At 37.2% G+C, this 22,630-nt stretch overlaps 5 protein-coding genes across 10 annotated transcripts; 3 read left to right on the forward strand and 2 right to left on the reverse strand.

Annotated features, from left to right (window-relative positions):
- The first annotated feature begins 325 nt into the window (after window positions 1-325).
- Window positions 326-3,875, forward strand: LOC120253144 (katanin p60 ATPase-containing subunit A1). The gene is made up of 7 exons (XM_039261444.1): window positions 326-554; window positions 641-1,115; window positions 1,193-1,390; window positions 1,728-1,972; window positions 2,295-2,453; window positions 2,564-2,651; window positions 3,260-3,875. Exons 1-7 carry the CDS (start codon window positions 436-438, stop codon window positions 3,539-3,541), a joined length of 1,566 nt encoding a protein of 521 aa, XP_039117378.1. The 5' UTR covers window positions 326-435; the 3' UTR covers window positions 3,542-3,875.
- Window positions 3,876-5,579: 1,704 nt separating this feature from the next.
- Window positions 5,580-6,167, reverse strand: LOC120253203 (SKP1-like protein 14). The gene has a single exon (XM_039261528.1). It carries the CDS (start codon window positions 6,097-6,099, stop codon window positions 5,608-5,610), a length of 492 nt encoding a protein of 163 aa, XP_039117462.1. The 5' UTR covers window positions 6,100-6,167; the 3' UTR covers window positions 5,580-5,607.
- A 589-nt stretch (window positions 6,168-6,756) lies between these two features.
- Window positions 6,757-15,641, reverse strand: LOC120253132 (SH2 domain-containing protein A-like). 3 transcript variants are annotated; one of them, XM_039261431.1, is made up of 12 exons: window positions 15,393-15,641; window positions 14,571-14,762; window positions 13,896-14,105; window positions 13,685-13,777; window positions 12,805-12,882; window positions 12,550-12,717; window positions 9,577-9,912; window positions 9,144-9,427; window positions 8,818-8,980; window positions 8,352-8,695; window positions 7,420-7,491; window positions 6,757-7,280 (listed from the first exon to the last, which is right to left on the reverse strand). In XM_039261431.1, exons 1-12 carry the CDS (start codon window positions 15,549-15,551, stop codon window positions 7,262-7,264), a joined length of 2,118 nt encoding a protein of 705 aa, XP_039117365.1. In that variant the 5' UTR covers window positions 15,552-15,641; the 3' UTR covers window positions 6,757-7,261. The 3 variants fall into 3 exon arrangements, with proteins under 3 accessions (XP_039117365.1, XP_039117364.1, XP_039117363.1); XM_039261430.1 differs by having other exon boundaries at window positions 15,390-15,641; XM_039261429.1 differs by having other exon boundaries at window positions 15,387-15,641.
- A 1,037-nt stretch (window positions 15,642-16,678) lies between these two features.
- LOC120253098 (pentatricopeptide repeat-containing protein At5g11310, mitochondrial) lies at window positions 16,679-20,401 on the forward strand. 4 transcript variants are annotated; one of them, XM_039261373.1, is made up of 5 exons: window positions 16,679-18,703; window positions 19,642-19,764; window positions 20,003-20,067; window positions 20,178-20,265; window positions 20,392-20,401. In XM_039261373.1, the coding sequence occupies exon 1, from the start codon at window positions 16,910-16,912 to the stop codon at window positions 18,545-18,547; it is 1,638 nt and encodes a 545-aa protein (XP_039117307.1). In that variant the 5' UTR covers window positions 16,679-16,909; the 3' UTR covers window positions 18,548-18,703; window positions 19,642-19,764; window positions 20,003-20,067; window positions 20,178-20,265; window positions 20,392-20,401. The 4 variants fall into 4 exon arrangements, with proteins under 4 accessions (XP_039117307.1, XP_039117308.1, XP_039117306.1 ...); XM_039261374.1 differs by having other exon boundaries at window positions 19,654-19,764; window positions 20,173-20,265; XM_039261372.1 differs by having other exon boundaries at window positions 19,654-19,764.
- On the forward strand, window positions 20,281-21,801 carry LOC120253099 (probable 2-oxoglutarate-dependent dioxygenase AOP1). The gene is made up of 3 exons (XM_039261377.1): window positions 20,281-20,818; window positions 20,920-21,250; window positions 21,327-21,801. The coding sequence occupies exons 1-3, from the start codon at window positions 20,436-20,438 to the stop codon at window positions 21,576-21,578; spliced, it is 966 nt and encodes a 321-aa protein (XP_039117311.1). The 5' UTR covers window positions 20,281-20,435; the 3' UTR covers window positions 21,579-21,801.
- The last annotated feature ends 829 nt before the right edge of the window (window positions 21,802-22,630 follow it).

Consider the following 22,630-nt stretch of genomic DNA (forward strand, 5'->3'; position numbering starts at 1 on the left):
TTTATCTATTTTTTTAATATATATATATATATGCAATCTTCTATTATAATTGTTTTTTTCAACAGATTTCCAATTGTTTCTAAACTGAACTCTAAAAAAAATTCTCTAAAACAAACAAATAAAGAGTTTATTTATATTAACTAATAGCTAAATAATTAGACATTGAGTAAAAACAAAGACATTACTCGTCCATATTACTTACTTTATTTAATAATAATAATAATAATAATAAAACCGCAATTTTATTTATTTTTATAAAAGAAAAAGAAAAATAAAAAAAAACCATGGTTCTACCGGGTGTTTAAACGTCAGCGTCGGTGTTCAGTGCGTCTCTCAATCCAATCGAATCGAGCAATCCACCGCGAAGAAAAGGCCCGTCTTCCTCGCCATTAGGCTCTTCTCCTTCTCCTCTCCGAAACCCTCGAGATCTCGGCAATGGTGGGTGCCCTAGCGGGCCTTCAGGACCACCTCAAGCTTGCCCGTGAGTACGCGCTTGAGGGCCTCTATGACACCTCCATCATCTTCTTCGACGGTGCCATCGCCCAGATCAACAAGTATCTTCTTCTTTTGCATCTCCTTTTTTGCTTTTCTCTTTGTCTGGATCTTGTAGCTCGATTATTTCTCATTTCGTCTCTTGCAGGCATCTGAGTACCCTGGACGATGCCGCCATCCGGAGCAAATGGATGAACTGCAAGAAGGCCATCTCTGAAGAGGTCGACATTGTCAAGCAATTGGACGCTGAATTGAGGGCTTTCAAGGAGCTCCCCGGCAGTAGAAGATCGTCTTCCCCACCGATCCCTGCCAAATCCTTTGTTTTCCAGCCGTTGGATGAGTATCCGACCTCTTCAGGTGCGCCATTGGACGATCCCGATGTTTGGAGGCCGCCGAGTCGCGATTCTGGGAGCCGGAGGTCCACGAGAGCTGGACCGCCGGGGATGAGGAAATCATCTCAAGACGCGACGTGGGCACGAGGGGCGTCTAGGGCCGGCACAGGCACCGGCACCGGCACCCCTTCTCGCACAGGCAAGTCTGGTACTACTAGAGGCGGCCGGACGCCTTCCTCGTCTGGCGTGGGAGCAAAGAAAGGGAAACCTACTGGCAAGGCGGATTCGCAGGTGAATTATCTAGAAATATCGTCCAATGAGGAATTGTTTGGAGTTTGTGCGATCAGTCTGTTTGTTTGTGTCCTCAGAGTAGTGATGCAGAAGAAGGGAAGTCGAAGAAGGGGCAGTACGAAGGACCTGATGCGGACTTGGCGGCGATGCTGGAGAGGGATGTCCTGGAGACAAGCCCTGGGGTCAGGTGGGATGATGTTGCTGGTCTAAGTGAAGCCAAAAGACTCCTGGAGGAAGCTGTTGTTCTTCCTCTCTGGATGCCCGAGTATTTTCAGGTATTTTCAGTTTTTCTATTGAAATATTGCCAGCTTTTCTATTACAGCAATGCCTTCATTGGTGGATAAATTGCATGCTTTGTCATAAATTTTCATTGTTGGCACAAGATGGATGAAGATGTAGTGACTAATTATGACTTTAGTTTAAACTGGTGCTCCTGTTCTGATGAGCTCTTCTACTATCTTCTTTGCGTGAATCCATATGCCACCTGTTAACAGGAATTGATCATTGAGACTTAAAGGATAAAGCTACAATCTTTGATGTGGATGTCTTTTTTTTTTAAAAAAAACCGAAGTGTGAATTTTGTTTTCAGTCATCCTAAAACGTATGTTTCAGGGAATTCGACGGCCTTGGAAAGGTGTTCTTATGTTTGGGCCCCCTGGTACTGGGAAGACACTTTTGGCTAAGGCTGTAGCTACAGAATGTGGGACGACATTCTTCAATGTTTCATCAGCTACATTGGCTTCAAAATGGCGTGGGGAGAGTGAACGGATGGTTCGCTGTCTGTTTGATCTTGCTAGAGCTTATGCACCAAGTACTATTTTCATTGATGAGATTGATTCTCTTTGCAATGCGCGTGGGTATGTAAGCCTTTCGTTTTCTATATGCAATTCTTGTCATTCAATACTTCACTTTCATACTTCTGAGTTGTTATTTTCAAATAAATTTCAGATGTTGTTCTTATAGGGCTTAAGTTTGAAATACTTTTTAAGTCTATATCCTGTGTAGCGTATTGGCACCAGTAAATATCTGTGTCGAATGGTTTCTGGCTATAAAACCTGCCGAGGTTCTTATTTTCTATGGAAACAAACAAACTCCATGGCTAAAGATACTAAAGACTTTTGTCATGAACTTCATTTCTTTTTCCTTATTCTTCTCCATGCTTGTTGAATTTTTCTTCAGAGCTTCAGGAGAGCATGAATCATCTAGAAGGGTGAAGTCTGAACTTTTAGTTCAGGTAGATGGTGTGAACAATAGCTCTACTGGTGAAGATGGTGGAAGGAAAATCGTTATGGTCTTGGCAGCCACTAACTTTCCATGGGATATAGATGAAGCCCTTAGGTTGGGATTTATATAATCTCTTTCTGCACTTTTATAATATTATGTGACCTATTAGGAGATGACACTCTCCCTTTGTTCCTGACACGCTTTGTATTCATCAACTAATGCAGGAGACGGCTCGAGAAACGAATATATATACCTCTTCCCAATTTTGAGAGCCGCAAGGAGCTTATCAAGATCAATCTTAGAACTGTTGAGGTATGGCCTGTGCTGTTATACTGCATTGTTTGTTCATTCATTCACACTGTAGCTAGGAAAGGAAAATTTTCCATACCAAGCAAGAAGATACGAGAATTTGCCTTAAGTTGTCTTAACCAGGAATATGCGATCAAGATATAGAAGGTGCTTATCAATGCGACCACCATTAAATTTTATTCAGCACACGGATAATCTCAATAAAGAGTGGTGTTCTATGTCCAATGTTAATGCCATCAGTATAAACTTAGGTGACTGATGACTGGGATCTTAGTGTTCACCACCTTGTACAATGGTTTTTGTTATCGGAGTAATTTTTGTTTCATCATGTCTATTGAGCTACATAGTAGGGTAGGTGGCGGATAAAGATTATTCAATGCCTAGTAGCTTCATGTCATTGTCGTGTGGGAGACATGTTTGGGCAAGTGCCTTGCAAAGTCGATTGCTAGTCATTGTCTACAAGGACTCAGTATTATATTTTTAGGGGTGTGGTCTTTGGTACAAATCAACATACAGATGTGTCTTAAATAATTAAAATATTGAGTCTTACTTTCAATGCTGTTTATTTCCTGAATTCCATACTTACCTCTTTTTCTGTTTTCTATGATTAGGTGGCTGCAGATGTAAATATTGATGAAGTGGCCCGGCGGACAGAGGGTTATAGTGGTGATGATCTCACAAATGTCTGCAGGGATGCTTCCTTGAATGGAATGCGGCGTAAAATTGCCGGCAAAACTCGAGATGAGATTAGAAACATGCCAAAGGACGAGATATCAAAAGATCCTGTAGCCATGTGTGATTTTGAAGAAGCTCTTACCAAGGTCCAGAGGAGTGTTTCTGCTGCTGATATTGAACGCCATGAAAAATGGTTTTCAGAGTTTGGCTCAGCATAAAAGTTTCGAGATATGTTCAGTGGAAGGATTTTCTTACTTGTATTCTGGTTTCTTACATGGTTTCTTTATTCGGCTGTCAGTACTAAATCATCTACTGATGTCCCTCTGTTGTAGTATTTGGAAGAGGATTGGCATTTGTTACCACATATCGTTGGTTGATGTATTGAGGTCATACATCCAGTCACCCAAACTGGTGGCTAATGTTCTCTAAAACTTTGTGTTGTAATGTGAGATAAAATAGGGTGTTCATTTTCTTTACTGAACAAACATCCTATATTGTATCAGTGTTGACCGCTGCCTTCTAAAAAGTTTTCTCTATGTTCTAATGATTTAATTTGCCTCTCTTTGTAATATTCTTTTGTAGGTTATTTATTGTTCTATTTCTCCAGGCGCTGAATCTTCTTAAAAAAATTTAAGGTTCTTAATATAATGTAATTAAGAATAATCTGTTGTTCTCATCCTATATCTCACCTTGATTTACATCATTTATTAATTCTGTTGTCCATTTCTTTTTGTTAAATATCCCAATGTTCTCATCCTTAACTGGAGAAAACCAAATCAAATTTATGCATAAAGAAAAGTACTTAGAAATTTGGAACAAATAACTGAATGAATGTTTCAAGAAGGGCCAACTTGATTAACTATTAACTAGTAATTAAATCTCAGATGAAATCCAACCATTTCTGAAAACAACAATTCAAAAACTTCGTTCATTTCTCAGCAGGTAAGATAACACCACTTCATGACACCATTGCACTTACAGGTACTTCCCGCCCAACTTTGATCTCCACGAACACTTCAATTCCACAGCACTTTTATTTTGTTCTCATGTCCTCAACTTCATTCATTCACTAACCAGTAGCCATGGCACCATCTCCTTTCTCTTTTCTCCTTTATGTTTCTCACTGCTTCCACATCAACAGCATTCCAGATTGAATTTATCACCAGAGGTCTGTATATAAACTCAGTAACTTTATTTATGAGATATAATATATTGTCCAAGTTGTAACTTCATCAAGTGCCTTTGTAGATATTGCATGTGGTTTAGTGGGTTGTGACCAAGGAACATGCAATGGATCTACCTACTGACAACATTCCATTCATCTTTGATTGTGATTGTTTTCCTGGATGGACTAAACTGAAGATAGGAAATTTAGTAATCCCTCCATGCATACTTCCCAACTGTAAGCCATGTTTGACTTGTATTTTGTCTTATTTTCTCTTTTCTTTCATTCCAATTAATATCTTTATTCACTGTTTGCTCTGTTCCTGCAGGTACCATAAATTCTGATTGTGATCAGTCCCATTTTCCTTGCCAACAAACTTCAGTGACATATCATCATCAGACACACTCATACACACACACCCATTCACATCTATAAAGATAATGTGTTTGAACTTTGAACTAATTGATTGCTTACGAGTTTTGCGTTATTCTTTGCAGCTTGTGATATAATATATGGTGTGGGCACTGTGTGGTGATGGAATTTGTAAACTAACAAATAAAAGTGGCCATGCATGTGTTTGCAACAAGGGTGCTTTCAATCTGAACAATTCTGCAGATATGCCATGCTTCAACCAGTGTAATTCTTAATAATTAATTTTCAGTTCTATTAATGAACAGAACTTCATTCTATATATGTCAATATATATATATATTATTAATAAATTAATAGGCGCTCTAACTCCATCAAAAGGCTCAATTGGTGGCCATGATTTGAGAATTCTCGCCTTTATGACAGCCTTGATGATGCTATTGATTGCTTAATTACATCATTAATCGTTGAAACATCATTCTTTTTTTTTCTCTTTAGTCGAACTCTAATTAACAAATAATAATAATAATAATAATAATAATACTAAGCAAACGAACACATTACACATGCATAGACTTCCATTGACAGTAAAACACACACAAAAATGAAGTCTTGCATGTCTTGAATCCAACTAGAAGGTTACAGAAGCTTAATTTGCATATATTAGTTCAATAAACAAATACTAAAAATAAAACAAAAACTAACATTTGATTAAAGCAACTAACATTAATATATATATACACACGCACACTAAATTGGTTGGAAAGCCCATCCAAACGTTGTCATGATGTGCTCCTCTTGCTCCTTGGTGAGGTCATTATTAATGTTAAACTTTTGACGTATCTCTTCCGGGCTTTTCATCTTTAGCATGCCTGCAAAAGTTACGGCTATAAGATCTACTAGTTCCTGGATATGCAAGAAGTGAGAGGCCAGCATTAAATCATGGAAGAAAACAAGGTCCTTCTCGGCCTTATCCATGTATTCTTTATCCCACTTCTCCATCACCTCCTGCGCTTCTCCCTTGCTGTGCTTCTCACAATACTCAAGGATTGACTTGAGGATATCACCCTTAACTCGTCGAACTGGGATCGGTGACTCAATACCACAACAGTTCATGACCATCTTGATTACATGAGATTTCTCTGCAACCTTTTGTTCAACAACAAACTTCTCGCTATCAGAGCTCACCAGTGTCACCATCTTCTCCTTCTCCTGCTGCTCTTTTGTTATGATTGTCGCCATTAATGCTACTTTGTTGATCTTCTAATCTTAAGAGAAGAATTCACAATGACAGACTGAGAACCATGCAGAGTGTGGGTTTGTTTATTATTTATAAGGGATATGATCTATGTATTATGTTTTGAGTTTGATTCCGAACATGATTGTGATTTTATATTATCCACAATAATATCCTAGTTAGATTAGAAACTGAAATATTTATATATATTTTTTTAAAAATTAAAATTTATTGATAAATTTTAATGTTGTCAAATATCATCCTTTATATATATATATATATATATATATATATATATATATTAAGGCTTTGCTTTTTATAGAATTAACAAGATTAATCTAGTTTATATATTATAATTTTAAATAAAGATATTGTTTTTTATCTTTTAAAATTTTTTTAAAGAAATTTGATTCGGAATCGGTGTCCAAGAGTGATCAGATATTATCCAATAGCGATTACTTTTGATAGTACAAGAATTAACTTGGCAACATTTTTTTTTTTTTGTGGAAAACAATTTATTTGATATAATGTGAAATCAAAGAAGGCATGCCCCTAAAAGAATATTTGGCATCGAATTAATTGAGTCAAGGGATATAATTTTGCACAATTTAATATAATTAAAAAAAATGTATTTTAGAAAATAATTCAAAGTCCAAGTAATCTTGATTTCAAGTGATCACCAAATCACTTTCGTCTAGGAAACACTGAAATAAATTATGTATCCAGCGCTCAGTTAATATTAATTGAAGCAGTACACATAACAAAAGCTGCTAGGTTCCCTTTTCTTTTTATATTATCTTCCTTCTTTGGTGCAACCAACTTATAAATTTTTTTTTTTTTAATTTTCTCATGAGACATTGACATAAAATAAGACAATAATAACCTCTGCATACAGAACATGGCACATTGAAGTCAATAATCCATGCAAAACTTATTAGAGCAGCACCATGATAGTGATTTATCTTCCCCCAAGTCCCAGTGATAGAAATCAATGTGCAGAGCTTCAGTCCTCTAACTATTCTTCCCCAGAACTTCAGTCACTCATTAGCCAACACCATCGCTTTACAACTATTGAGTTTTTTTCCAATCTCAAGCAAGACCAAAGAGGTTCATAACCATGTACCGCAGAACAAATCTTTTATGGGATAACTTATCTGAGCTTAGGAATTAATTCCTCCTGAAAACCCTGCATGGGTATTCAATCTCAAGGATATATCAGAGCATCAATCAAAAGTTCAAAAAAGAACATCAAACTTGCATGCAGCTAGGCAATTATTCAGCACTCATTATCAGATGAGACATTGAGGTTTGACTAAGTAACTTACCTGCCCAATTGGGATAATTCTTGTTCTTGCAGAAGCAATTCTTGCAACAGTCCTGAATCCATCTCCCGATTGCTATATACATGAATCCAATCAGCAAATGTGAGAAAAAAACATAGTTACATGCAAAATTATAATCAATTGTTGTAGGATTTTAATCAGCAAATGCATTGCTTTTCCTATTTACTGTATATGACAATAACCTCTACCAAGTTTTGTAGTTTTAACAGGAGAGATCTTTCTTCTGCCTATTACTGATCAAATAACAACTTTATTATATAGAATAAATGAGAAACACGCTAAAAATCAAACGCTCTAAAAAAAAATTAAAAAAATAACCTGGTAACCAGTTCAGAATATTTCAAAAAGGAATAGTTAGAAAGAAAAACTGTTGGCAGCAACTTCATCAAACATACCCAAGATGAATAACATGTTGGAGAGAGGAAAGCCTTCCTCCATTCTGAATTTTATATGTTTTATTGGGATTTTGTCAAACATCCTCTTTTCAAAGCCATTTCTCACTTTTTCCAAACTGCTTCTCTCCCAAGAGCTTGGGGTAAAACCCAGGTTGTCTTGATCTTTAAGAAAGAGTGTGCCAATCGAGTTACCAATTTTAAACCAATTTCTGTGTAATGTCTCTTACAAAATCTTTTAAAAAATTCTCACCAACCGTTTAAAAAGAGTAATTCATAAGCTAGCTGGTTTTGAGCAATGTAGTTTTATAGCTGACATAAATGCCTGATAACTCATTTCCCTGTGCATGGTTCTCTCTATCAAGCCTAGCAAGCACACATGTCGAACTATTATTGTTAAATGCTTAAAATATTAGCAAAAGATCACTAGCAAGTTTCTAATCACCCTGTGCAGTGGAATATGATAGAAGTGACTACACTAAATTGCACTAGATAAAAGAGATGAGAGAAAAGAGGTTTCACCTGTGATCAAGAGAGAGCAGCCTATGATGAATACTATAATCTGCACCGACATATGTAACAACTAAACTACCAGAATCTGAGTGAGGCCAGCTGCGAGAGGTTGGAAACCTGAGGATAAACATGCCTGTTTTTTGCAGTCCACTGGGAACTCTGAGAGAATCTTCAGCCTCTTCCCTTGTGATCAGCCCTTCTATCCATTTAGGTGACATGCATTTCCACATTCCATTCAGTTGATCTTTTGACAAAGCCCAAGCTACAGGGTATAACCAGCACCACATCTTCTCAAAATCATCCTTGCTCAACTCATTACCACATCCAGCGATTTCCCTCAAAACCTCCAGGTCCTAAACCCGGAAGATCAGACGTTGTTAAATCTTTAAAAAAAAAAGAATAATTCTGAAGCAAAGAAAAAATTACAAAAAATAATAGATAAATAAATAAATAAAACACAGAAACCAAATACAACCTGAGTGGATAAACCCCTGCTAGGAGAACGAGCAATGCTCATGAACTTTCTATTAATCTCAGGAGCTGCATCACTCCAAAAAACACATCCATTTTTTTTAGAAATTAATGTCCAAGTTTCAGACCCTTGCAAAATCAATTCCTTTGAAATCATTATCTGGTGTCTGGAAGAACCAAAAAAGATAAATTCAAAGGAAAAACAAATCTAAAAATGTAAAAAGTTTGTAACTCTTTTTTCTTAATTAATCTAAATGTGGTTTCTAGATTTTTCAAATAAATAAATAAATAAAAAGTTCATAACTACGTGTGAGTTTGGATTAAAATTACCGATGATGGGAACAGCCTGTATAAAGGCAAACCTGCTCAGCAAAATTTGCCACATCTTGGTTGCTAGCAGAGCTTATTATTCCTTTTAGTAAAATGGAGCGCTCTTCTGTGCCTTCCAAACAATATTTAAAAATAACAGCATCTGTTATTGGATTTGTACTATGTTCCGCCCATCTGGATTCAGAATTTCCAGTATCAGTGCTCTCAGAATCAGATGGGGTAACATCTGACCCGTCATCATTTTGTAATTGCACTTCAATTCTTGAGTTTCTCTGTTTTACACCCTAAGCAGCATAATTCAAGAAACAACAATTAGCAGAGGGAAATTTTGAACAAGCTAATAGCAAGCATGAGTTTTTTGCCCAAACAAAGAAAAACACATCAACATTTGTAAGCCAAGTGTCAGAGTGTGCAATAGCACACTCACAATTACCTCTGAAGTCCCATCACCACAAATCATGCTTGGCAAATTATCCTGCCCTGCTTTAATGCGCTTTGATGAGGGAATGCACTTTGATTCACTCTGATCTAGATTTTGAAAATATACTTCACAGTTCTCATCAGCTTCAAAACTGTTATAGGTTGGTGAATCAGTCTCATCAAGTTGTGCGGATGCCAGCTTTTTCAAGAACTTCTCAGAAGAGCATTTACTGCGATTTCTCGAGATGCAACGAATTGGTTGGGAGAATGCTTCAAGAAATGGATATCGTTGAATATGTGTTGTGTGGAAACAAACACGAAACAGTCGGTTGTCAGATTTGGATGAAAGCTGGAAAAGCCAACAGGAGCAAAACAAGTAGTCAATATAGATCACTGACAACTAAACAACTTATATTGTGTGATAAACAAATAAAAAGAAGAAACATTGCCAATGAAAAACACACAAACTTACACATTCTCAACCAAGATAAAAGAACGCAGTGTAAACTTCAAGGTGATTTTTGTACCACTGAAGACCAAGAGACTCCAGACTTTGAACTGATGAAATCAACAAAATAGAAACAGAGGAAAAGATAACATAGGGGAAGCCGGGCAAGGATAAAAATAGAAGGCTTTATCATCTGAGTGAAATTTCTTGTCTCTGCGGACTATAAGTTTACATACACATCTGCATGAGAAAGTCAGCTCTCAGTTGTGTGTGATCGGCAACTTGATTCATGAAAATTTCTTTGATATGGTCTTAGCTGACATTTGCACACTGTTCTCTTAAGCAAAGTTTCCATTTGATGATGGAGTTATAATTGAGCCTTCTAATCTAATTAATTTTAAATTTGAACTAAGAGAAAAATGAAGTGTAGACTTTTGGGAACCTGCCTTAACCGTTGATTTGTTGAGCTTCCAGTAATCAGTGTAGAAGCATCATGCACCATCCTTTATTTTCAGAAGCAGAATTAATAAGTTGAAAGAGTTTTGGCTTAGTTGGATCAAACCTTGCTTTAACATCTTGGCCACTTGTCTCTCAGTCTCTATCTTGTGGAAATAAGCATAGCTGTAAGGTATATTAATAGGGATGACCTTATTCTTCAACATAATTTAGTGGTCAAGCAATGGTAAGGACGTCAAATCAGCTCCTACATGTTACTTGGTCCTCTTGGCTACGTGGTTGTGATGCAATGATCATATGAAGCATTGGACTCATTCTTTGCATTTTTTTTTTCTCAAGACTATGCAGCTCTACCTGTTTTATCACAGGTTTTGCAGGTGCTAATAATACACAATCTTCTCCTCATTTTGGTAATCATCTGCATTTCTAAGTAATTAATCCTTACTACCCCAAGTGTTCTTAATCATTAGCTTCCCAATACTACATCCAATCTGAGTAGGGGTAGTGAGTATAAATGTACATGCAACTAAACTCTTTGTGCTTGCATATGAACTTGAGGGTATAGTTCTACATGAGTCAATTTATCCCTGCTAGCTACCCCGTACGCCAAAGGGTTTAATTTTCCGGTTGTAATCCTAAACCATTGACAGTACAAGTACTAATAAAATTTGGGGTGGATCCACTATCAATCAGAGGAATGACCTCTTTTTTGTTGATGAGGCCTGGGAGCTCCATAATCCATTCCGTAGTCCACCTCTGCTGGACAAAGCGAGAATATTGATAGTGGGGTCAATTTCTTCCTCCTTGCATAGCTTCAATTATGGCTTGGAATCATTGCTCCATTGTCCAAGTAAATCACTTCTCCAAAACTTAGACTTCAAGGGTGTTTGGCTCCTAGCCTAAGGATGTGTCTTCCTCCTATAATTCATTCGTTGATTGTTGATTATTAATTGTTGATTGTTGATGTTAATGTTGAAAGCTGGTATATGGAAAAATCTACTCTTCACAAGGGATTCTAAACTTAACAAGGCTCTCAAGGAAAGCACCAAAGTTGGAATCCCTTGTGAAGAACAGCCCAAGGTACAAACTCCAAAAAAGATTATGAAACAAAACAACATCAATATAACTTTAGTGCTACTAGAATATATGCGACTACAATTACAATGGCATTGCTGAGAAGATTGAATGAGACACGTGACTTCTATTCTTTTATCACCAAAGCTTTGCATGCAGATTCATCTGATTAGGATGCAAATTCTATGTAAATTCACCTTGATTTCTTCCCATGCATGCAATATTCATTAACTGGAATTCCAACACTATAAAATTATTTGCTTCCTCTAATTAGGATCCCGACCAATATTATTTCTTTCCAACGTTGAAGATATCAATCATTATTATTTCTTGCCATGCGTAGTCTCTTCATCCAACCAATGGTCTCCTAAAGTCAAACCTTGTAAGTTGTAACAAGTGCTATTGTAGATTTTTTAACCACATTTAACAAGTTTACAAGAATGACTGATCCTTATCCTCCACAGTAGTTTAAAATAGCAACTTCTCCCACCTACTATAGAGGAAAGAGGATTGGAGGCTTAAATGCAAGCATCTCACACCAAGAATCAAGATTATAAAATCCGTGATGGTTGTTAAGCATCATTCCTATCTTAAATCAACATTTTGCTTGACTAGGCATTTCTGATGTCAATGGACTAATGTTCAGGGATGCATTCTTTACATGAAAGACACCCAAAAATTCCTAAATAGTAACCTTCTAACAGTTCACCAAGCCAGCATTTCAACTTTAGAGCATCCATGAAGAAGAAACCAGAAGTATGAACTACATCCAATTTTAGTGAGTTAAAATCATCCTTTCAAACAAGAAAATAAAAACAATCCTATTTTCGCACTCCAACAAACATAAGCACAGATATCTAAACTATTAAAATAACCAGCTTTATAGTTAGGCAAAGGAAATTAATCTAGAAGTTTTGACTAGTGGGGACAAGGCTCATAATTGAAGCAATAAACCTTTGCTCATAATTGTGCACTAATTTAAACTTGTAAGTTGTTAGAAAATCTGACCTGAGATATTTTAAGTTTGAAGGTTGCACGTCCATGGCGAATCATAACTGGTCGCTCTGTAGATGGGAGTTCAGTTCCATCAAAACTTGTTAAAAGTGGAGCCTCTGCACCATCTCCAGACCTCTCTACTAATTCTCCATTGTCTGAATATACAAGCGAAGCAACAACCTGAAGGAAGCAAGAAGATGTTAGCAAGATAACAATTGAGCAATAACATCTACAACACGAAGAATATGCCCGGAAGAAAATATTGACCTCCATCTCTTTGTGAACAGACCGACCAAGAGCATCTAGCAAGACAACTTCAAGGGAGAAATTCCTGCGACACGAGGCCTGCACATAAATCATTAATTTGGAATGAAATCAATAACTTCAAAAAAAAAAAAAAATTCTGCTGAGCATTACTGATGAAATAGAAGAAGAGATCACAAAGCAAGCATTAACTTCCTCTGTTTTGGCTATAATGAATGCAAGAAATCAGAAAGGTATTATAATTTCACAATTGAGTAGATTTTTCTTTTCAAATAATGAAATATCACATCGAAGATCTGTCCATAGCTTGTAGCAGGTCTTTATTAAACAGAAACCTTAGTTTATGACAACCACACTTCTCAATCCTGCCATAGCAAGGATTGAACAATTTAATGGAACATATTCTACATGAAAATTAAATGCATGAGTTTGGTCATGAAGTAATAGGAGTTCATAAAATCTCAACTGACGCTAGTAATTTCCATATGCAATCTCTAACAAATTTCTCCAACAGAAAGCAAACCACAAGTTTAGTGAGGTCCTTCTGGAATAATAAGATTTCAATACCTAAGATAAATACAAAGTTTCTGTGGAACAATCAACTATGTGAACTTCTTCATCAGCAAACACAAGTCTTTGGTCAATATCATATTCTATATTTCTCTGACAAGTGGGGACTGTTTTAAAGAGATGATTAAGAGATGTTACAATCTAATATACATTTTGCTTATGGCTTTGCAAGAATTGATATTTTTAAATTCACCTGGAACAATTTCATTGGTAATATGATTTACATTCCTCTTTACCATGCAGGCTTGTGTTCTCAAATAATTTATCTGATGCAAGAAATGCAGCACTTCTTAGGAACTGGAAACACACTTGCCTTGCCACCAACAATACTCCAAACACCATCTCGAGCTTCTTCAACTTCGTCATGGGGGCACATGCCATCAATGGATAATTTTACTGGTGGATTCTGCCAGTATTTATGTCAGTATTAAGTATACTACCAGAACTTATACAGAAATAAAAAAGCCATTATCAACAAAGCTATGGACTTTATATGTCCAAAAATATCCTTTTGCAATGTGTACCTTCATGAAGTGATCAACTATTGATGATGACACAGGCAAAACTTGCACATTATAAACATAACCTTGAAGTTTTTCATCATTCCCATCATTACCACTCAAACTTATTTTCTTCAAATCATCTTGGTCATGACCATCCTTCATTAAGGGATATAGGAGTTTCTCACCAACAAGGTTCCCATCAATGTAGAGGTGCATATAATCTGCGGTTATCTGAAATGAGAATAATAAGCCTAAGGTTGTCAGTAGTAATACGAACCACCATAGGGACTTGGAAATTCTTATATTGCTGAGATAATTGCTTCAATAATGGTTACATTAATGGCACATAAAATCCTAGCAGAAAAAAGAAACATGTGCAATTTTTGTAACAGGAAAAAAGACTAGTCACAAAGATCATATAAGCAAAAGAACTGTCACATAAGCAATCAACCTGTTTGACTTTAGATCCACAAGAAATGTTTCACTATTACCTATAAGGCCCATAAAGCAAGTATCAATAAAATTTGATCAACTAGCTATGACAGTCTTAGCATGTGTTTATTTTAGTTTATTTGACCTTATCCTAGTTTAATTTGATTCATACTATCCTCAAGATTAGTAGACATTTTAATGTCCGGAATAAGAATGCAGTTTTGCTGTAGGGTAAACAGAAATTTGAGTCTATAAAGTGCATACCTTGCATCCAATGTGAACCCATTTCTGAAGAGGGCATTCAGTCTCAGAAGAAATTTGTACCAGGTCAGTCCATGGGAAGGAATTCTCAGTAGGTGGACCTTCTTTATGCAACACCATCAAGGGAAAGGCCATAAGTTTGTTTTCTTCACTCAAAGCAAGAAAGGGGGCTTCACCTTCTCTTCCGAAACACATCTGCGTGATAAAAATGGAGGCAAAAAAAGATATTGCTTAATTTAATCAGCAGGAGAAGTCTGATGGACAAGCATCATCACATCATTTACAACAAGCAAAGGCCTTTCTTTTGCCTAATAAGTACAAAAACAAGATTTCACAAAATAAATACAAGAACTACGAGAGTGAAGAAATTGATTTTCAATGATGACAATTAACATAACAGCGTCAAATTCACCATGAAGGCATTGAGAAGTATTATACAAAGGAAACAAAAGACACATTCGAATTGCATTCCCAGCATGGAGCAATCTTAAAACGAGAGACTTAACCATCACAAACACACAAAATCAAGAACTCAAACATTATATATATATATATATATATATATATATATATATATATATATATATATATATATATATATATATAAAGATGAAGGATCACATGAAAAGAAATCGTTAAAGTTCGAAAGCCGAGAATTCTTAGCAATAATAAAAAAAAAAACCATATACAAGAAAACCAACGACAAAGAGGAAATCAACAACTAAACAAATCATATCACGGTCAAGAAACCATCCGAAAGAGTAACAAGACACTAAGATGGTGCATCCTTGGAACAAAGAACTAAATAAGACAAGTTACTGCTACTTGGCGAAGGATAAGAGAAGAAGGGCGGGTGGAGCCGGAGAAGTAGATCCAGAAGCAAAGGGCGAAGCCATTCTCCAGGTTAATGGCTTCCTGATCGAGGACCAAGCGAAGATCTTTGAGCTCAGAGTAATCTTCGACGCGGCATTCATCGTCCCCCATCGCCGGCAGTGACGAGGGTTTTGGGTTTGGGGCTCCGACTCCGAGAGAAGGCTTCTTCTTGTTACTTGGCAGGCGCTAACGGTCTGCAGCCGCCTTCCGGACTTAAAAAGAGTAGCCTGTGAAGATCTTGACCATTCATTAATCGATTGGGATCGGTTCTCTTCATCCTGACTATCTGAGATGAACACGTTGCCAAGGAAAAGGCAAGTAGTAACTCACTGAATTCCTCTTTGTTTTTAATCTTACTTATAATTTTTTATTTTTTTTTCATTATCGATTGGTGAGAAGTGCCTCTATTAAAAAAAAATCAAAGATATACATAGAAATCGGAGATTAATCATCCAATCTATGAATTTTTAGCTAAAGATATGAAGATTAAGCTACAAGTTGAAGTCCACACTCAAGATCCACTGCATTATTGCTTCTAATAAAATTTAAATTAGAAATCTTCTAAATATTTTACATGTTTGTCCTTCACTATAGCTTTAAACCATGAGTTCGGTTCTACTTCAATACATCTCCACTCCATTATTTTTCAATATATATTTAGATGTTTAACATATATTATTTATGCATTTAATGATCAGAATTTTAACTTGGTTAATATCCTCTTTTAATGCGCTAAAATCCAATCTAAATATTAAACAAACTCTTTTTTTTTAAATATATATATATTTATATTTTTTAAAAAATTTTAAAAATAAAATTTATTATTTTATGCATCAATAGAATCAATTTTCATTTAAAAACCTAAATTTTATTATTTTTTTCCTTATTCTAAAAATTGCATCAAATTTTCCTTTTTTATCAAAATTTTTATCATTCTTTTTATTTTTATATATAGAGATAAAATTTTATAATTTATTTTTCCCAAATAAATCAAAGAAGAACAAAAGGAGGTAAGTTAAAATATATTAAAAAAACTTAAGAATCATGTATATCTCCAAAAAAGTGACATTAATATTAAATAATACTATAATTTATTTCAAAAAAAAAAATACTATAATGATAGAAAGATATTAATTAAATTTAAATTTAAACTATTAAAAACATAAATGATATATATCAAATATCTAAATATATATTGAAAAATAACATAGGAGAGATGTATTAGATCGAAACCGAACTCTTAAACCATAACATCGTTCACAAATCCTATTATGAAGTACTAGATAGTTTGTCACAGGGACAACTTGCAATTTTCATGCTCCTTAGATTGAAACCACAAAAATGAATCCAAATGAGTCGCTTTGTTTGTAGATTTGAGTTTGGAATTCACAGAGTTGTATGTATAATAACTATAAAAAGAACATTTCCTAACTTCAACGTCGATGCAGTGCTGTGTGTGAGAGGAAAACATGAGACTCGTGTTTCCGGTCATTGTTCACCGGGTCACTTTATTCTCGAAGAACAAACCTTTCTCAACCTGCCCAAGCATTCTCCTGCCCAATGACGCCGCCGACGCCGCTGCCATCGCCGCCATCCTCCTCCGCGCCACTGACGCTGACGCCGCCCTCGCCAACTCCCCCGTCACCCCCCGCCCATCCCTCATCGACGCCCTGCTCCGAGATTCCTCGGCAGAACTCTCCGCCGGGCCCCTCCTCTCCCTGGCCCGTTGGGCTGGCCCTTCCCTTTCCTCCTCCCAGCTTGCCTCCTTCGTCGATCTCCTCTCCCTTCGCCGCTCCTTCCACTCCGCCTGGTCCCTCCTCCTCCCCCACCCTCCCGGTCCTCACCTCATCCCCTCCTTCTCCTCCCTCATCCGCCGCTACTCCCGTGCAGCGATGCCTCACGCTGCCTTCCGTACATTCAATTACTCTCTGCGATCGACGGCCGACTCCGACGACCTCTTCCTCGTCCTCCTCGATGCCCTCTGCAAAGAAGGCCATGTCCGCTCTGCCTCTGATCTCTTCACAGATAAGAAGACATCGTCCGTCGGCTGGGCACCTTCTGCTTCATTCTATAACGTCCTCCTCCACGGCTGGTTCCGCGCCCGCAAGCTCCGCAAGGCCGAACGCCTTTGGGAAGAGATGCGCCGAGATGACGTCCCACCCACTGTCGTCACTTACGGTACTCTCATCGAAGGCCTCTGCCGCATGCGCCGCCCCGATCAAGCCCTCGTTCTCCTAGACGAGATGAAACCCGCCTGCCTAGAGTCCAACCCTCTCCACGTCAACCCCATCATCGACTCCCTCGCTGAAGATGGGAGATTTAAGGACGCCTTGGGATTTCTGGAGAAGTTCCCTCTCTACGGCATTTCGCCGAACATCTCGACGTATAACTCCCTCGTCAAAGGATTTTGCAAGCACGGTGATCTGGTCGGCGCGAGCAACACCCTTAAAACGATGATCGGTAGGGATGTTCTTCCGACCGCCACAACCTACAACTACTTTTTCAAGCATTTCTCCAAGTCTGGTAAAATCGAAGAAGGTATGAATCTCTACACTAAAATGATTCAGTCTGGGTATGCGCCAGACCGGCTGACTTACCAGCTATTGATCAAGATGTTGTGCGAGAAGCAGAGGTTGGAATTGGCCGTGCAATTGATCAAAGAAATGAATATGAATGGCTTCGAATCAGACCTCGCTACCAGTACTATGCTTGTGCACTTGCTATGCAGGTTGCGAAGATACCAAGAGGCATGTGAGGTGTTTGAGGAAATGATCAAGAGAGGTGTTGTTCCCCAGTACATTACTTACCATAGGCTTGTGAAAGAATTGAAGAGATTAGAGATGGATGAATTGGTGAGGAAAGTGTCTGTTATGATGGATTCAGTGCCGCACTCTACCAAGTTGCCTGGTTCTTTCCGGGAGAAAGAAGGGGATGAGACCGTGAAACGGAGAAAGACTATAATGAAGAAGGCTCGAGCCATGTCTGATGTACTGAAGGATCAGAAAGATCCCGCAAAGCTCAGGAGCACAACAGAGAATTCTGTGCAGAGTGCGAAGAAATTGATAGTGGATATCAGAAAAAGGGCATCTGCAGTGCCAAATGACTAGATTTCTTTTTGTGGATTGAGTGTTAGTGGGAGTTTGGTATGAGATTAGATTGCAGATAATTAATTCAAGCCTCAACCCACACTAGCATTCGGATGAAACGATGATTCTCAGGAGAGTGAACCAATTTAAGAATCCTTCTAGTTGTTTATCAACAAGGTACATGCTTGTCATAATTATAAAAAAATAATGTATTTTGCTAGTATTAATCATTCTATATTCTTACAAATTCTGTATTGTTGGTGTTCACTGATATATATATATATATATATATATATATATATATATATATATATATGCACGCTAAATTTCAAACATAATGCAGTTATCCTTGACTATGTACTAGCTTATATTTGCAAGTTGATCTGCATCCTTACTGATTTGCATTACTTATTACCAGCGCCAGTGAATGCCTTGTTTGTTTTTTCTAATTTTTTTTTACCGCATTTGAGCTACCAATGTTGGTACTAATATATGTACTTCAAACTTTTTAACTATTGTAGAACTGAATTTGAATGAAAATGACAACTTTTTATCAGCGAAAACATCCATGTAATAGGGCACTATACCGTCTTAAGGATTATATAAGATTTTATCCTTTTAAGTTAAAAAAGGTGGCTTTTGATAGAGTGTAAATAAGCCTAACAAAGAAGCTTCTCGGGCCTATTTAGGAACTGATTTAGCTTGTAATTTTGTTCATTCGTTATCATTTTTTCTCATCTCCTCCAAATTCCTTGGACTCTTATAGGGCCCTTCACCGACATGGATCATGAAGCTGATAGGTGATCTTTAGACATTTGTAGAATAAATTGTCAAAATACATGATTATTGGCTGGAAATTTGTTCAGATCAGAAAAGGGCAGCAAATGAAAATTTCCAAACTGAAACGTCTCTGTTCAGTTTTTTTTAATATACTATAGTTCTAACTTCTAACTTACAATCTCATTGCAGGTTAGATGGATGCCTTCTGATGTGTTTATCTTGTTAGAGTTAGTTGTATGAATAAATTTGTTCCCCTCTATTTATCAAGTATTTTAGCAAGTCATTTGGTTCATTCACCATCATTTTTTTTTCTGACATCTTCCAATTTACTTGAGCTTTTATATAAGGCCTTTTTTGGCAACGAGGATCATGACGGTGATAGGTGATGGTGCTCTGTAAAGTTGTAGACAATGGCTTGGCAGGATACACAATAGTGGTTGGAGAAGTGTTCAGATTAGGTAAGGGAAGCAATATACATTTTCTTTGATTAAGATAAAACTAGGAACCGACAAGTCTTAGTAGCCTACTTAGGATAAAAGACAAGTTTCCTATTCTCTACTATCTCTGCAAGTAAATTTGGTATGTCCATGAATTAGTAACTGCACCCTTTGGAATAAGATATTTACGGAATCCACGTTAATAAATAGTGCCTTTAATGCCCATGTGAGAACTGACTTTAATGTTCATATCACCAAGGAAATCTTGCTGAGGTGCGGAGGCAGCCACGAAGGAAGAAGACAAATAGAATCAATAAGAAAAAGGTACAAGATTCAGATCTCCATGCTTGATTTTTTTTTTTTCTTGTAATTTGTGGTAAAAATTAATTAGTTTATTTATTTTATTTATTTATATATTTTGGGGAAAAGGACAGATTTCTGCAGGCTGGGTCAGGCAAACTTCCATTAAATTTTGTTTCCCAAAGTATATGACAAATGACGAGAAGAGCACGTGAATGATGGGTCCGCAAACTTCAATGCCCTCTGTGTTAAATGTTAATAATAAGATAGTCAATGCTGTTCATAGAGAAGTCATCATTTTATCTATGAATCTCTGGTGCTGAGTGATACACCTGGAATATATATCAGTCAGCAGTCAGCAGCCAGGATCCAAGTGTAGCTGCTGAAGAATCATGTGCTCGGAGAACGTAGTGCGGGAGGTGCCGAAGATCGACTTCAGTGCACTGCATCCGGATCAGCCAGGAAGCAGAGGTTGGGCGGAGGTGAGGGCGCAGGTGGCCGAGGCACTGCGGACTTATGGGTGGTTTGAGGCCGTTTACGAGAAGGTGACACCTGAGCTGAAGGAGAAGGTGTTTGGCTCAGCTGTTAAGGAGCTGTTCAACTTGCCGCTCGAGGCCAAGCTTCGCAATGTCTCTGACAAGCCTTTCCATGGATATCTTGGTCAAATCCCATTTCTCAGATATGAGAGCCTCGCCATCTTGCACCCTCATGAACCTGATGCCATTAAGGCTTTCACTGATCTCTTGTGGCCTCAGGGGAGCTCCGACACCTTCTGGTACACTGGCTTCTTTGTGTTTATAAGATTACATGCATGATGCATCCTTTTTCTTTCTTTCTTTATTATGGTTATGATGAGTAAGCTATATATTTATGCAGTGAGCCTGTTTGTGGTTTCTCAAAATTGTTGGTTGAGCTGGACCAAATGGTGCGAATGATGGTGCTGGAAAGCCTTGGAGTGGAGAAACACTATGATTCTCTGATGAAGACCAACAAGTTCTTGCTTCGTCTGTCAGAGTATCCTGCTCCTGAGGAGGATGAGGAGAAGAAGAAGATGCTCGGGCTGGTGCCTCATCGCGATAAGAACACCTTGGCCATAGTGTGCCAGAACCAGGTGGATGGGCTTGATATGCAGACTCAGGATGGGAAATGGATCCCTGCCGTTCCATCCCCCTCTTCCGTCATTGTCATTGCTGGTGATACTCTCCGGGTATGTGTTGTTTGTTTCTTCTATATATATATATATATATATGTCTACTAATAATAATAGGAGATAAGGTGTGCAGGCATGGACGAATGGGCAAATGTATTCACCTCTGCACACTGTCAATGTGGGAGGCAGCGTGACCAGATATTCGGCTATCCTGTTCTCACTGCCAGAGGATGAGCTTATGATAGAGCCATTGCCTGAGCTTGTGGATGAGACCCATCCTGCTCTGTTTAAGCCCTACACTTACAGTGAATATGTCCGCTTCTGCTTCTCAGAGGGAAGGGATGCAGAGTGTCAGCTTGACGCTTACTGCAGGATAGCACCATAGTTAATCCCCTTGAAGTTGATGCCAAGCATGTGATCTAGCTGTGCTCTCTCTCTTTGTTATCTTGGCAAATACTCTTTTGTGTTATCTTAAAAGACTGAGATTGCCAATAAAACGCATTAATTTGTTGCTGCTGGTTTATCTGGTTTGTGTTGTATGTAGTCTAAACTGCAAGGTCTTGTGAGGTTTCATTTCAATTGAATCAAATCAAATGCAGTTGAATTCACAGTGGCAAATTGGGTGGTGAGCTCTATGATGCATTTATCCAACAAAATAAAATAAAAAGCATTTGTGACTACTGTAATTAGCTCCCAGAACCAAATTGTGAAGTTTAGGACCTTCAGGTGGCAAAAGTAGTATTTCATCAGATTAAAACCAAGATTTGACTTTCATTTTGGATTTAATCATGAAGATATATATATATTGGATTATTTTCTCCTCTATTCATTAAACTAAAATAAAAAGCAAATAAGAGACGAAGAGCTCAATCCTATTTGTGTACACAGATGGATACCAATTAAATTTTGGAATATAATTGAAACAAAAGATTAAAAATTGGTTTTTCATATGATTTTTTTTTTTTTTTTGGAGAAAATAAAATGGGAGAGATTAACAAAAGTATTTGACATTTTATTTGTTACTTATTATGTGTAAAAATAAAAATTGTTGAAAATTGTAACCTCAACTAGTCTTACTGTTAGGAGACCGCCCATTTGAATGTTTTGTTTTGAGTGCGTTCACATTAAATTTGGTGGAGAAAATAATAAAAATAAACTCGCTTTGTTTATTTTCCTAGGTTATCTAAATGATGGTAGAAACATAAAATTACATGGTTTCTAATTCACTAAAATTAAATTAGATTTAATTTGATTATATGTTTTCCCATTAACTCAAGAATGATTTTCACATTCCTAAAAATATAAATTTCACCATAATTCTCAATGATAAGAGAGGCTCAACTATTTACAAGGTGGATCTTACTTTTCTCATAACCATAAGATATAATACCCTAGTTGGTCTCTTTATTTTTCTCTCTCTTCTATTTTGGTCCCTCT

This window comes from Dioscorea cayenensis, chromosome 26 (assembly GCF_009730915.1).
Source record: "Dioscorea cayenensis subsp. rotundata cultivar TDr96_F1 chromosome 26, TDr96_F1_v2_PseudoChromosome.rev07_lg8_w22 25.fasta, whole genome shotgun sequence".
NCBI classification, from domain to species: Eukaryota; Viridiplantae; Streptophyta; class Magnoliopsida; order Dioscoreales; family Dioscoreaceae; genus Dioscorea; species Dioscorea cayenensis.

What these genes read in the sequence shown, in the direction of transcription:
- LOC120253099 (XM_039261377.1), top strand. Translation starts at nt 20,436, where the DNA reads ATGTGCTCGGAGAACGTAGTGCGGGAGGTGCCGAAGATCGACTTCAGT. An exon ending in GGGAGCTCCGACACCTTCTG is followed by an intron (nt 20,819 to 20,919) that starts GTACACTGGCTT and finishes ATATTTATGCAG; the next exon opens with TGAGCCTGTTTGTGGTTTCT. An exon ending in TTGCTGGTGATACTCTCCGG is followed by an intron (nt 21,251 to 21,326) that starts GTATGTGTTGTT and finishes TAAGGTGTGCAG; the next exon opens with GCATGGACGAATGGGCAAAT.
- LOC120253132 (XM_039261429.1), bottom strand. Translation starts at nt 15,551, where the DNA reads ATGGGGGACGATGAATGCCGCGTCGAAGATTACTCTGAGCTCAAAGAT. An exon ending in CTGTTCACAAAGAGATGGAG is followed by an intron (nt 12,718 to 12,804) that starts GTCAATATTTTC and finishes TGCTTCCTTCAG; the next exon opens with GTTGTTGCTTCGCTTGTATA. An exon ending in TCAAACTTAAAATATCTCAG is followed by an intron (nt 9,913 to 12,549) that starts GTCAGATTTTCT and finishes TGGCTTTTCCAG; the next exon opens with CTTTCATCCAAATCTGACAA.
- LOC120253144 (XM_039261444.1), top strand. Translation starts at nt 436, where the DNA reads ATGGTGGGTGCCCTAGCGGGCCTTCAGGACCACCTCAAGCTTGCCCGT. An exon ending in GCCATCGCCCAGATCAACAA is followed by an intron (nt 555 to 640) that starts GTATCTTCTTCT and finishes CGTCTCTTGCAG; the next exon opens with GCATCTGAGTACCCTGGACG. An exon ending in CTGGCAAGGCGGATTCGCAG is followed by an intron (nt 1,116 to 1,192) that starts GTGAATTATCTA and finishes TTGTGTCCTCAG; the next exon opens with AGTAGTGATGCAGAAGAAGG.
- LOC120253098 (XM_039261373.1), top strand. Translation starts at nt 16,910, where the DNA reads ATGAGACTCGTGTTTCCGGTCATTGTTCACCGGGTCACTTTATTCTCG.
- LOC120253203 (XM_039261528.1), bottom strand. Translation starts at nt 6,099, where the DNA reads ATGGCGACAATCATAACAAAAGAGCAGCAGGAGAAGGAGAAGATGGTG.